This window comes from Hypoxylon fragiforme, assembly GCF_022984875.1.
Source record: "Hypoxylon fragiforme strain CBS 206.31 chromosome Unknown GGS25scaffold_8, whole genome shotgun sequence".
NCBI lineage: Eukaryota > Fungi > Ascomycota > Sordariomycetes > Xylariales > Hypoxylaceae > Hypoxylon > Hypoxylon fragiforme.
This window is the reverse complement of record NW_026054763.1, coordinates 122852-137151: the sequence shown is the minus strand read 5'-3', so window position 1 is coordinate 137151 and position 14300 is coordinate 122852. Positions and strand designations below refer to the sequence as shown.

The 14300-nt window shown below is 45.7% G+C and overlaps 3 protein-coding genes across 3 annotated transcripts; 1 reads left to right on the top strand and 2 right to left on the bottom strand.

Annotated features, from left to right (window-relative positions):
• Positions 1-214: 214 nt before the first annotated feature.
• Positions 215-2750, bottom strand: GGS25DRAFT_501858 (uncharacterized protein). The gene is made up of 7 exons (XM_049261967.1): positions 2212-2750; positions 1931-2066; positions 1768-1866; positions 1633-1708; positions 1484-1573; positions 743-1428; positions 215-674 (listed from the first exon to the last, which is right to left on the bottom strand). The coding sequence occupies exons 1-7, from the start codon at positions 2225-2227 to the stop codon at positions 656-658; spliced, it is 1122 nt and encodes a 373-aa protein (XP_049113537.1). The 5' UTR covers positions 2228-2750; the 3' UTR covers positions 215-655.
• A 238-nt stretch (positions 2751-2988) lies between these two features.
• Positions 2989-11301, bottom strand: GGS25DRAFT_396436 (phosphatidyl inositol 3-kinase). Its single transcript, XM_049258387.1, has 12 exons — positions 10558-11301; positions 9849-10501; positions 9527-9801; positions 9065-9469; positions 8848-9012; positions 8695-8791; positions 8159-8638; positions 7857-8102; positions 6567-7802; positions 6045-6519; positions 5489-5972; positions 2989-5433 (listed from the first exon to the last, which is right to left on the bottom strand). The coding sequence occupies exons 1-12, from the start codon at positions 11174-11176 to the stop codon at positions 3201-3203; spliced, it is 7368 nt and encodes a 2455-aa protein (XP_049113536.1). The 5' UTR covers positions 11177-11301; the 3' UTR covers positions 2989-3200.
• Positions 11302-11619: 318 nt separating this feature from the next.
• On the top strand, positions 11620-12033 carry GGS25DRAFT_515345 (cytochrome c oxidase assembly protein COX16-domain-containing protein; the record flags this gene model as incomplete). The annotated part of the gene is made up of 2 exons (XM_049263072.1): positions 11620-11886; positions 11953-12033. 2 exons carry the CDS (start codon positions 11620-11622, stop codon positions 12031-12033), a joined length of 348 nt encoding a protein of 115 aa, XP_049113535.1.
• Between the last annotated feature and the right edge of the window lie 2267 nt (positions 12034-14300).

Genomic DNA, 14300 nt, shown 5'->3' with positions numbered 1-14300 from the left:
TTGCGACTAATAAGGTAAAGGGCTTTCTCGCTCGGTAACGAGTTTCACACTTACATACCTACATACCTAATCTTACCAGGTTAGATCTACCTACTTAATGCATAGGAGAAGCTATATGCACCAAGGAGAAAAGGGTCACGATATCTTATGTCGAGTATCAATCAATGAATCAATAATTATCAAAGTCAATAACGAAACACTCCTCTCACGAAACTCAAAAACTCCAAAAAATTCAATTCATTAGGTAACATTTACAAGAGCAAAAGAAAAAAGCAATCTTCAGCATCGATTTGGTATCTCAGAGCAAGACTAATTGATAACTCCCTCCAATGTTCTTCCGCAGGTTCCTATTTTCTTTCTTCCTGCTCATATTATAGCTTAGATAGGTAGAGAACATCATATGTTCAACTCCTAACTCTTAACTTGCTGACTCGGTCCTCCACGACCACAATTGTAGGAAAGTTGCCCTCTCTCCCCCCCAAAAAGGTGAAGAGATAGGAAATAAACACTTATTATCCGTGCACGCCTTTTTTGTATAGATGTCGCAATGAGCTAGGTACTTAGGTAGGTGGGTAAGTACTTGGTGATAAGCAGTGAGTTTCGGGGTGGTAACATGAACCACCAGCATTCATAGGGTACTGCATCCTCCAGTATTTTACTCTTCCTCAACAATCCTGTTCATCGAGTTAGTATCACGCACGGAGCCCAATGAGAGTAAAATCAGCCAGACACTTGTACTTACGTCTTCTTGGGACGGCCTCGGCCTCGTCCCTTCTTGGGGGCGGCGGCAACTTCCTCCTCAGCTGGAGCAGCCTTAGCCTTACGGCCACCCTTTCCCTTGGCTGCCGGCTTTGGAGCTGGTGCTTCCTCCTCTTCGACTTCGATATTTTCTTCGACTGCGGGCGCCTGAACTGCCTTTGCCTTACGACCAGCTTTCGCCTGGGGCTTGGCCTTCGGGGCAGGCTTGGGCTCCTCCTGCTCCTCCTCCGCCTTATCCTCGTTTTGGACCTCTTCCTCATCAGACTCAGGGACCGGAGCTTTGGCAACTTTCTTAGCTCGAGGCTTCTTGGTAGCTGCTTTAGCAGGGGCCTTGGCCTTGACCTTGACCGGGGCAGGGGCAGGTTCCTCTACCTCGGAGTCCTTGTCGTCATCGGGCTCAGGGCTCGGAGCCTTCACAACCTTCTTGGCTCGAGGTTTCTTAGCAGGTGCTTTGGCAGGGGCTGTGGCCTTTGCCTCCTCTTCTTCCTCGTCGGCGACCTTTTTGGTCTTACGGACGGTCTTAGCTTTCTTTTGGGCTGGCTGAACATCCTCGTCTTCCTCATCATCTTCCTGAACCTTCTTGCGGCCTCGCTTGGAGGGGACCTTCTCGGGAGCCTTCTTGGTAGGCTTGGAAGACTTTTTGGAATCAGCAGGTTCCTCCTCGCCGTCCTACAGATACCCGTGAGCAACAAATACAATAAATTCATAACGAGGCTCTACTAACCTCATCTTCATCTTCATGTTCGGCTTTAGCCTTTGCCTTCGAGACACGACCACGGATGGCTTTCTGGCCGAGCTTATTGAACTCGGGGTCCTGCCGGCTGTTAGTGAGGCTGCGAAAAAAATTTAGTAAGTATAAGAGGAATTACATACTCCTTTAAAATCTTCGGCATCAATGTGTCCTTGGGTAATGACACGTCGAATCTTTTCCTGAATATCAGGGTGGTCGCTAAAAGTAAAACAATGTTAGGGAAGTAGGCTTGTATATCATGGGTAGGAAGAACTTACCCTAACTCGTCATAACCATCAATCATATCCCAATTATAGTCATCTCCACTGGCGATGGCCTCCTGGATATTGCCGATGGTCAAGCCCGAGACACAGCCCCTACAAGTGGGTTAGTTAGGTCAGTACGCAGAATTTACTTGGGCTGCAATATGGATAGACATACCAGTGTCTCCATCGCCACGATCCATGGCCTGCGATCTCAACCCACGCACCGAGGCGCAGTTCACCTTTCACGATCTTCACGCCATTCTTCTTGCACTCGCCATCCTGACAACCAGAACGGTTATTATCGGCAAGCGCTAGAAAGCAAGTTAGTTGTTGATCATGCTTGAATAATTGGGTGGAAGCGGTAGTGTGATAGCGAATAGGATGACGGCATCGTATGATATGACATGTAATATGAGACAAGGCTGGTGGTGAATGATAATAAAACATAGGACTTACTGATACGATAAGACATGGTGTGATGTATTTTGTCTTGTCTTAATCAAATTAAAGTCGATGTATGAAGAAATTGAAGATGAAGAGGTCAAGTAGATTATGATACTTTGTATTCTTTTCCTTGTATTTTTTTTTACAAGGTTGGTTGTTGAAGATGAAGAATGTATCTCGTGATGAATAAGTTAAGAATGGAATTAGAACAATGGTGATTGGGATGGTCGGTAGAGAAATCGGTGGCGGGGAGGTTTCAATTTGATCCGATACAGGATTTCCCTTCAGATGGGAAGAAATTAAAATGTAGGGAAACCCAATATGAATGATCGTTTGCTTTGGAAAGGGGAAATGGGAAGATATAAATAAAGAGGTTGTTGAGTTGCTTCAAAATCAATAATATTTATTGACTTTGAAGGAGTCCAATGTTTTCTCGAAAAGATTAACAGATGAGATGAGACAAAATGAAAGAGAAGAAACGGTTTTTTGAAAACGCGTGGTCGCAGCGCGTCCGGAAAGATTATGGCCTAGGTAAGGTAGGTAGGTACACTGTGTAATGGCACTTGAACACCTGATTTGACTTGCTCAGGGACCTTTCCAGGGGAGTGGATTAATATTTATAGCACTGAACCGTTCCAACATTTGGAGTCGGGTAACACCAGTTTTAGGCGGCAACAGGCGTATAGTTCCAAGGTTACAGGCACTTTAGGCAGATGCACTGTCGCCGCCCGTCTTCTGCTACTTGCTCCAGCGCTGTCAGATCCCGATCGTCAACATCACTCATATCAGTTTGCACACAATTCAATCTTTAAACCGGAAACGATCACCTGATTATAAACAAACTAACCTTAGTAGCTTAGTGTCACTCATCCCATCGATTACTCAAATATCTTTCCAGAACAAACATCACTCATGATAGAATACCTACCTTAGCTACTATCCTTAATACATCCATAGATGTCTTTCTTCCACGCAAGCAAACCAGCCCAACCCTCCTTACCTCACAAGAAAGGACACCAACCAATATACATAGCAACCAAGTTCCTCGGATTAACAGCCTGCTTGATAAGCTCTTCCACCTGTCCCTCAACTCCCAACGGGATACTCTCATCCGGTAGCAAACCCCTAACCTTCCTCTTGATGCTGTCAACCACGCTCTGTGGGTTGAGCTTTACCACCTCGTTCTTCTTTGAACGCTTGTCTCGCTGCAGGTCAAGCGTTGGGTCGTAGATAAACGCCTCCAGGATCGTCATAAGCGTCTCTTCTTGCTGCCTCAGGATACTCAACGTGAGCTCCGAGCATTGTCGAAATGGGCCCTCGTACCCGTATATTCCCATCGCCGCTACTAAGTTGTGAGTTAAGCGGAACGGAACCTTTTCAGGCTGTGCAAATGTAAGACCCTTGTCGAAGAGACAGTTGAAATCGACATGGAATACGCCACCGTTGCCTTCTTCCAGCAGTATGTTCTCGCCGTGGCGGTCACCGAGTCCTAGAATGGTGCCAACCATCGACATAACCGCACACGATCTCGTATATCGTAGTCTTGCCGTGAACCAGGCCGAAGGATTAGGGAATTGCGCAATGAACCAGTTTGGAAGCACCGCTGGAAACATTCCCAATATATCCTCCGTGAATAGTTTGATATTATTTTCCCCTATTAATGCATCCTTCATCATCTGTGCTAGTTGTTGATAGTTGGGGACGATGCTGCGAGTGCGGTAAATGTTAAGTAGTATATCCCGTATAGTTCTGAGCCCATCGACCCACTCGATAATACCACACTCTTCGTTTAGCGGCGTAACGGCGTACGTTCTGATGTAAAGTTGTCTCCTACTGGATTCTGCATCTCGTTTTAGAGATCGGTTGATCATGCTGTTGAATTCCATAAGACGCTGATCAGTCCGGAGGTCGTCCTTTGGTTTGATTAGAAGGCCATAGTTGACGCCATTTGATCCTCGGGCTGTGAGCTTCCGAGGCTTTGCTAGAGAGCCCAGTACCAGAACCTCGTCTAGGAAACTTTGGATAACAATCACATCTCGCGAAAATGCCTTATGTTTCTTGACATTATCTGTAAGGGTAGGGAGTGTTGCCGTAAGACAGGCCTCGATCGGGACGACAAGGGGACATGGCGTGCATTTGTGGTTGAAATTCAGGTCGCGGGTGATACTCGCTACCGTGGTCCTGTTGCTCTGGAAATCTCCATTGTGGCAAGCCAGGAGAAGTTGCTCCGCCAATCTCTCGCCCATGCGGAGTAACGTTTTCATATCGTAAGAGCCATTATCTGCCTTCTTACTCCTTCCTTTGAGCTTCAGGAGCATCTGCTGACCTCGTGCCCTTCGTTCGGGGATCGCCTGTCGAGAGGTCATGACTGCAAATAGGCTCCACAGTGCCTGCCTTGGGTGAGCCTCGACGACTCTCAAAATAATTTCCTCGAGTATCATGAAGACCTCTGCGTTGGGATGGGCAATGCGAGCTACCAGCTGAGGTAAAGCTGTATAGAAAATGTAAGCTGGTAGTCGTTGTATGCCCTTGAAGAGGTATTTGTGTAGCAATTCTAGCTGGGTTTTACGGCGATGATGCAATTCCCTGGAGAGTGAAACTTTGCCTTCTGGTGCTTTATTGACCTGGGCACCTAGCTCAAGCCAAAGAGTCAAGATTCTCGGGAGGGTCTGGTAGAGGTACTTGGTTCCATAATTTAAGGACCGCATATAATTCTCAATGACAAGCTTGGCCGTTTCTCCCGTCAGGTATTCGTCGCTTTGATCATCTGGTTTCAAAGTCTTTTCGGATTCAAGCACTTTTTTGTAGTGTCGACCGAGATAATAGTGGCCCTTCTCCCAAGTGCCGTGGTTTTTAGGCACGTTCCGATAATGCTCCCGTAATGCGGTAGCATGCGTCTGTCCTGCGCTGTCGAGCCACTTTGCGAGGAGCAACTGCGCGCGTGCAGTCAACATACTCTGTGTTGACTGTAAACTCTTCTCAGAGGATTCATGGTCAACGAAGCTTCTGCTGACGAAGACTTTGCTATCAATAGCCCCCTGAAGGGTTTGTATGGCCTTTCTGTTATAGCCTTCTTTCCATAAAAGTCGAGCATTCTCAATGGTTGCAGAATCATCGCCAAGCTGCGATGCATGGAGTACTGCATTGAAGGACTGATGCATAGAATTGACCTTCCTCGCGAGCCGAGCGCTCGACAACCAGAGAGCTGAAATGTCCACATCGCCAAATCTTGGCCTATTCGAAGTTAGCTGTTGAAAGGCATGACAAAACGAGACCAACGATAACCTACCGCATTAATTCCATGGCTGCCCGCCGAATGCTCAATATATACTGTTTGTCATTGACATAAGACCCAAGAACCTCGAGACGCCGGTTAAGAGTTTTGAGTATTTCTTGCGGATGCTGATTACCGTCATTATTAATTCCAGCAATCAACTCCAGGTCGGTTAGTACGTGACATTTCAGCATCGGCTCGTGGCAAGCTTGCAAAGACGACGTAACTGAGAAAGTCATCGAAGAATTGACCCTTTCTCTAAGCGTTCTCATTTCGTTGACGAAGGCCTTATTCCATCCCTTTTGTAGATAGAGAAGGGCTTGGGCGATGGACACGTTGAAGTTTTCTGTATGATCCCCTTCGTACTTCTTGATGAATTTTTCCATTGTTTGCCATCTCCCCGTTGCCCAGGACGCTTCTACGGCATACGGTACTATCCGATTAATGGTGGTGATAGCTGTGTGCCTCTCAATACCTTCCACATAATTAAGAAGTACATCTAAGAGGGATATTAGCTGTCAATCCAAAAAAAAAAAAAAAAAAAAAAAAAAAAGTACGATAAGGGAATTACCATGCTGTCCTGATTCCTTAAGACAAGTTAAGAGATCAATCTGAATATAAACATTGTCGGGGTCTTCAACCAGCTTGATTTCATACCAAGTCTGTGCTGCAGCCCACCGTCCGGCCTTTCGATGACTCAGAACCTGCTGGTTAACGTCGAGTACATGCAAATGCGCGGATATCCCCTCGAGCCCATCGGGTTCGTCAATTTGTGTGTATATATCCTGGAGTCTCTGGAGTAATCGATCTCTCTCATTCACACCCTTACTCACATCGTCTACTTGACGAATATGCTGCTCGAGGTGAAATAGAGCTCGAGCATAAGCATTGCAATCCACTGCTCGCTGTGATATTAGCTCAGCTGGGATAGAGTCAAGAAAACCTTGCACTGTGTTGATTGCAGAGAGGTCCCGAGGACCAAGGTTAGTCTGAGTTCTCTTCATCTGCAACCATCGCATAGCGTAGTCAATGAAGCGAAATACGGCCTATTATAATTAGTATGGAGCTTATGAGATGGTTTGTGGTTCGTTACCTCGCAATACAATTTTTGGTTTTCTCGTTCTTCATAGCTGGCATTTGCCGGAAGTTCGTACTGGAGTACGTTGAGCATCTCGTTCAAGACTTGTAGGCGCTCTTCATCAGACGTATCTTCACCGACGACTGTATGTAAAATTACATATGGAAATAAGAACTCGGCTGTTGATAAATCCTTAATGCGAATGACTCGACAGAGGGGTTCGAATATGAGTTGGGCAAACGGGGCTTGAGGTTTTCGCATTAGGTCGAGAGTGAAGCTCCGCATCCAGTTGGCATACCTCGTCTCACCAGGATGGAAAATAGGATACACTGTGTGCTGCGGGGCCATTGGCGCAAGGATATATCTCGAGGTCAAAAAAGGGATAAGGACTTCCCGGGCAGTTTCGGACATTGACAGCCATTTTCTATAAATAGGGGCAGCCTCTCGTGAGCCTTGCATTTCGACCGCAACTCGGATATCGCATCTGTCAAGAAGCTCTTGCATAGCATACGAGAGAAAGCCTTGAAGCTTGGTATCACTCGCAGATAAGAATGATTTTACCAATACTTCCTCCAGTATATAAATAACGAAGTCGGTTGTCTCACCAGAGTGTTCGAAATTGCTTTTGACAACGATTTGCTTCTCGGCGCGGATTGTCTCCACGCGATTAGGGTCCAGACAACCTATCAGGCCCAGACATTGAGTACATAGATCGCTGATTTCGCTGTGGACGGCGTTGTACCGTGATGCGCAATCAAGGAGAGAGCGTGCGAGAGTAGGGACGACCGAATCAGGCTGCTCACTGATGGCGGACGTCTGCAGATAACCTTGCTGCTTTTGCATGTACGATTCGAGCTCTCTCAAGGCTAGCAAAACAACACCATCATTCTCATGCCGTATTCTCTCTGCTAATAAGGAAAAGGCCGTCCTACTGTCGACAGGCTCACGAAGTTTGCTAAGTGTAGCTTCAATACTGGATAGATCAGTAATGTGGCTGAACGATGGTAGTTTGCTAATGGCCGCTTCTATTACAGCACGTTCATTTTCTAACAGTGACTCGATCAAGTCCTGTGACAACTTTCGCGTTATTTCGTCAAAGGAGGCCCAATAATGACTAATGAGGAAAAAGGTTGTCTCGATGAGAGCTTCGACATCCTCCTCGTCTAGATGGAGAAGCATCGCAGCCCAACAAGAAAAGGCCGCAGGTCGGAGCTCGTCGAGTAGCATAGCTGCCTGTAAAGATGCGGAGATCTGTCTTGTAATTAGAACATGCTAAGTAAAGCATCAAGCATTGGTAGACCTTACCTGTGGACGAGCAATACGGATATAACGCTTTCCTATTCGAATCATTTCCTCCATTGCTTTTATGTGACGTTTCCGCTCCTGGGTTGGTGTGCGTATGGATACATCGTTAATAACATGCGTCAGTCTAGCCATAAGAGCCAAAGCATAGCGTTGTAGGAAGGGACCTAACGCATGGCCCTTCTTTTGCTTCAACTCTCCAGTCTCCGCTAGCATCATATGTGCCATCTTGTTAAGAGCACTACGGATCTATAAAAACGATTAGTGTCGTTAATATCGCACAGTGGTAGTATTATATATCTTACATGAGGCTTGCGATCCTCTTCGGCATCGCCTGCAGCTTTCAAAAGCTCTAAAATAGTCGGGATTGGTTCTATTCGAAGAAGCTCTACAAGACCTCCCGACTTGTCAAGATGAGAAGATATGTTTCTCAGCAAATCCATAGAATATTGCTGGACATCAGAAGTCTCCTGGGTCAGCAGAAGTGCCAATATCGGGCCTAGATTGCCGCTTTCAAGACAAGGTTGCCAGGCTTCTTTCTCGCCTCGAGCCTCGGCGATTTTCTCGATGACATCCCTTTTCTTGGTGAGGACCAGCCAAGGCAAAGCATAACTCTGAATGTGGAGGAGCAGCTCCGAGGTGCTCATCTCTAGCAATTCTGCCAATAACCGCGTTAACTTTGGGCGAGTTATCATGTCCTTGGTTGCAGAAAAGGCAAGATATCTCCAAAATGGTTCAAAGAATTGCCGTGTAGTCATAGCCCGGGAGCGAGCTAACTTTACAATCTGTGTACAGTAAGAAATATTACGTCTATTAAGAGATTGACAAGAGCATTTCATACCTCGGTGAATGCAGCTGCGGATGTAATCATACTCTCGTAGCCTAAATAGTCAACCAATTTAACAAGTACGAGGTTCAGCTGATCGTCTGATATGATACTGATGGGATGGATACTTAGCATTTTCCGTACATCATGATAGGTTACTGTGCTTACCTTCCAACTTGAAACCAAGCCATAATACACGTCTCGGTGAGATGAGGTATGTCCTGCTCCGACAGTGATCTGAGAATGTTCAAAACATTACCACAATTCTTACGCGAGACCTTCGATGTAGCCTCCGGTTGGATTAGGTCTGATAAGAACGAAGTGATGGTTCGGCTAGATTTCCATTAGAGACAGATGTTATCATTTTCTTCTTATTTTAACTCACCCAGCAGCAATGCGGAGCTCTCTCACGGAGCTTTGGAGTGACTTCAAGCACCACTGAGCTGTTATTGAAACCTCTATGTCTAGAAAGTCAAGATCCACACAATGCTTTGCAATGCGTCTTAAAGAAGCCATTGCAGTCACTCGAGGTTTTCTAGACTCAAGGAAACTGGGTAGCTGGACCAATGAACCAAATATCCCTTGGACTGTTTGCTTCGCCGTAATATCTAGACAGAGCGGTGCTTTATGTGTAGATTGGGAATTTTTACAATAACGGCAGTCAAGTTGCAAACCTTTGCCACTCTTTTGGTCGGTGATAAGAAGAGTGTCATCAGCAGCGCAGCAAATATAGCCGATAATATCGATGAGTCGGCATAGGTCGGATTCAGATGAGTGCTCAAATCGATCCCTGCAATCGTAAGTATATCGCCCGAGCCATTAGAACCCCGGTGGATATTTGACATACTCTATGATGGGTTTCAGGTCTGTGAAGTTTACCTCACCCTCAACTCTCAACAGGCCGCATAGTCGGGTATTTACTCTAGATAGCGATGATGGCTCAGTTAAGACCTTTCTACGCTTGGATTGTCGTTCGGTATCCGCGGAATCAACAGATGCTACGTTTGACTCCTGAACTTGCCGACGGAGAACTACATCAGAAAATTGATCAGCATAAGCTGCCACATCTGGCAAGGCCGGTACAGGGTCAGCTATAACTTTCTGGAGTAGCTCTAAGCATCTCTATGTCCATGTTAGCCTTTTGAAGTCTATACTGGATTTGATCTTACCCATAAGTCAGTGCCGGATGTAGTATCTTCGTTGCCTATCATCAACTTCTTAATTGCCGGAATCAGCTGCGATGCAACCAGTCGTGCTATGGGTTTAGAATGCAGGCAATCATTGGCCACCTTCGTAAGCGACATGCAGAGCAATTGGTAGTCTGAGTTTTCTTGTCCATCGGCCATGAGCTTTCCCATAGATTGACCTGAGATCTCTATGCAAAGTGTGACTAATAGGATGGATGCTTTCTGTTGGACACAAGCATCCACACCACCTGCGATTTCGAATGCCCCAATAAAACGTAAGGCGTTCTGCGTGAACTGGGGGAGAACACTAGGAAATATAAACTGCCACCGGGTCTGGGTTTCGTGAAGGTAAAGGTAGGCATCAAAAAGCCATGGGATATACTCCTGGTAAGCTGAGATGATATCCAGTCCCAGCCCTTCGTGTGTGAAGGGAAGCGACATGATGGATAAAAGACCAAAGGCGTGTTGCAAAGCCTGCGATGCCAGCGGTATAGAGTATGTACACTGCTGCTCGAGTAAAGTTGAGTTGCCACTATCAATAGTTACAAGAAGCGAATGAGGAGGTAGCTGCAAGTGGAGAGAGACATCCCGGTTTGTCGAGGCAGCTTTCAGGTCTGTGAAATGGTTGATTATTGCTTTATGATTGTTAGTAGGCTTAATCCCATAGGTGTTCAATGAGTTCTACGCGTACCGTCAAAGCTCAACTTGAAGTATGCCAGGAACTGCGGTAGGAGAGGCCATAGAACGCCGGTATGTGATACGGTAAGAAACACTTCACGGAAGAATAGCTCAATCTCATCCTTTAGATCAGTGCAGTGACTATTCCCTAACAGTTTCAAGACCTTAGGGAAGACCCATAGCCAAAGGGGCTCACCATCTCTAAAAAGGAAGGTATACTTCTTAGATTTGACAGTAAGAACTTCAGGTGTTTCCCTAATGGTGATCTTGAGGAAGTTTACAGCTCTCAAGGCATCTGTGCGTAGCTGGACCTTATCGGTAAAGGGGTCGTCCCACCTAAGACCTTCCAGTACGACTCGAGTGTAGACATAGATTAGCATATGATTATGCTCCATCCGTTCTTTAGGGGTGTCCAATAGCTCTGGTTGATTCTTGACATTTTCAATAATGTTGAAGAATCTCTTTAACTCTGCTGTCTCATCTGGTCTAGAAGACCGAGTTGAAGTCGAGATGTTTTCCACGAGTTGCGCCGCCAAAGTTGAAGGTGGTGGACCATTATTATTGTTGAGCGAACCACTTAGAAGGCTTTCACGGCCAATTAGGCCAGTTCTTCCATGGGATGTAGGAGCCATGGCGTCGAAGGTATTATCCAAGATTAGACATCCCAGGGTATAATGATTCTTGTTCTTAATATTTCGATCCTTGAAGTGCTTCGAAGTGCTTCGAAGTGCTCAACGCGTTTGGCGCGAATTTGATTGTCGCGGAAGCACGTGACTCAAGATAAGTAATTACAAACAAGGTTCCGGGAATTGAATAACTAATGGTCCGTGCAAGGTATTTGGCCTTAGGTACCTACCTAGTACCCCTGGGCCCTGTCTCACCAGAGCATTTCTTTCTGATGTCATATCATTATCATGTCATGCCATAGAAGCTTGAGTCTCCGATTTACAACAATAGCAACTTACACTATTAGCATTACAGACCACGAGCGATTCGATTCTGATATACCTAAAATCCTTTCAAAAGGTAACCAGTAACAAATAACCGACATCGAGTCCGTTCCGTCCACTCCGCAATGGGTGTGTTTCCGGCCAAGAAATTTCAAAGTACCGCTGATGCGGGCAAGTTCGCGGTGAGGTATCGAAAATTAATGGCGAAACATCCATTTTTGCTATTCGGTTTACCTTTCATGTCCGTCATTGTAGCGGGCTCGTTTGTCCTTACACCAGCTACAGCTGTGCGCTACGAGAAGCACGACCGACGAGTTAGGCAGATGACCAAAGAAGAGGCATTGGGTGTCGGCAGTTCAAGGCGGAAGGTCAATATGAAAGATGAATACTATGTGAGTAATTTAAGGAATCAATGTGTATTGTCTTTCAGTACCTTATGCTTATACACCTTTTCACAGAGATTGGCTGCGAAAGACCTCGACGACTGGGAACAGAAACGCGTCAAGAGATTACCTGGCGAGCACGACGGCGTCCTATAATTTGAACTAAAAGCTGGCCCCAACTACCGATTTCCGGGTCAAACAGGCCGTACTTATCTAGGGCTTCACCGCCCTCCGGAGCCATGAAACAGACTGTTGATGACCTATTAACTGACTGCCTGAACGGCTCCGAACCGAGTCCAATATCCAAAAATATAATCTTACGGACATAAGTGGGCCATTGAAGTATTTGCGGAGATCCCCCCATGTTTATAATTGGGCCAGCTATCAAATTCTTCAATCCTCAAACCGTGATCTTCGGAGTGACGAGATACGTAGCGATCTTCTATCAAGGTGGCGAGTCCTACCAAACTTGATTCTTTGCGGGGTCTAACTTTATGATCTCCTCACTCTCGACAGCCTGGCCGTTACATATTATCTAGGTGCAAAACTAGATTAGGGTCCCGCTACAACGACAATCTTATGCAGCACATTGGCAGCATTGAAGATTCAAGTGTTATGTATGTGGCCCATGGTCAGGAGCACAGATACACAATACAAGTGGGCTTCGGTCATCCTACTTAATAAAACAAAAAAACAAGTGTAGGCTTTATGCGAAGCACAAAGTTCACACAAGCAAAATTGTATCAAGTTAGTTAGCCCCAACATGAATGAATAGATGAATCAATACGACACCAATGTTTATATCAGGTATTCCCCGCCTCATAGTGTGATGTTGAAAAATGTAAAATACTAAGTCGGTAGATATTCCCCAGCTTTTTTGCGGAACAGAATCAGGAGTAAGGTGAGCGTCCCCAGAACTTTAAGGAGATCCATTCAACGTTGCATCCATATCTACCTACCCACCTAAGCTTCCGCCGTTTCATCGAGTTCAGATGTCACTTAATTAAACAACTACTATGTAGTTCGCCACCTCAGGTTTGCAATTAAGTTCAGCTTAAGGAAAGTTTCGTGAGTCTTCATATCTCTATAATTCAGCTGGAATGAAACCTCCGCTCCAAGGCTTGACTCGCGCTTTGATACTACCAAGGGTACATGTCCATACATAACTTCAAGGTTTATATCATGCAATGATTTAGGGTTGTTGATTCTATCGGTTCACTTGAACGATTCTCCACAAGCTTACAGTCCGAACTAAACGGTCAACCGAACTCTCTGTCGGGATGAAGTTTACTACCTACCTAGGTAGCCTACCCTAGGTATGTCTGAGAAGAACCTTCTAGGTAAGCTTACGAAGAGCCAGCTCAGCTTCACAACCCTTGGGTTTAGGCTCTAATTGACATTTCAACCTAGAGGAACATTGAAAGGGGGGGGGACAAAAATACGTACCTAGGGTAGGCCCAGTATAGAATACCATGAGGCCTCAGTTGGCTAAACTCTTCAAATACGTACGGGCCCGAAATATGAAAACCTTCAACACTATAAAGCCAATTCATTCGTGTTCAGCCGCCCGCTTGAAGTCAAACACGCCCGGTTCATTCTGGTATTAGCAGAAACGGCCTAGCTGGAACTACAAATAATGAATTTTCAAGGTGCCGGTAAGACTCGAAATCTTACTCGAACATTAATAATCCTAAGGCCGCCTCAATCTAGAAGATAGTTCAGATGAGAGGAGAAATTTGTGTCAGCTGCTGCTAGCCAGCTAGCTAATATAGAATGTTCGTAATTACCAATAGAAGCCATGGAATCAATGGATGGAAGCAATGGAAGCATTGGAAGCGAGAAATGGTGAGCTAGTGTTGCCCAAGGCTTGGTCATCTCCACTTTAGCTAACCATCGACCATCGCTGCAATCGGTAACGCGCCAATGGATGATCTGCCAGATCATCCAAACTCATGGGATCATAGGTACAACAGGGGGGGTAGCCTTGCGAAAACCCTTGTTAACGTTAATCCACATTTTTTTTTTTTTACAATACGAATTGTCGTATAATTTCTTCGAAAGTAAAATAGGGTAGGTAATTGAATACGAAGAGGTAGTACGAGAATGAAAGAGGAAAAGAAAAAAAGAAAAGAAAAAAGTGTAAGGAATGTTGCTGAACCCGAATAGATCATCCCTTCCCCTCCATACCACAAGCCAGGTTCGTAAGGTTGGACTAGGTTTGTGAGACACCCAACCTAATGATTGGCGGGCCTATGACGGGATGTGATGGACTTGGGATGCAATAGAATTTGCTGCCACACGCCGCTATTGAACAATGACGCATTCAGCCCACTCCACCTTCAAGTTTAAGCTGGCGGGCAGGTGGGGATAGGCCTGGTTTCTTGGTAGTTTCGTGGTACCGGTTGCATGGTAATTAAGGTTTT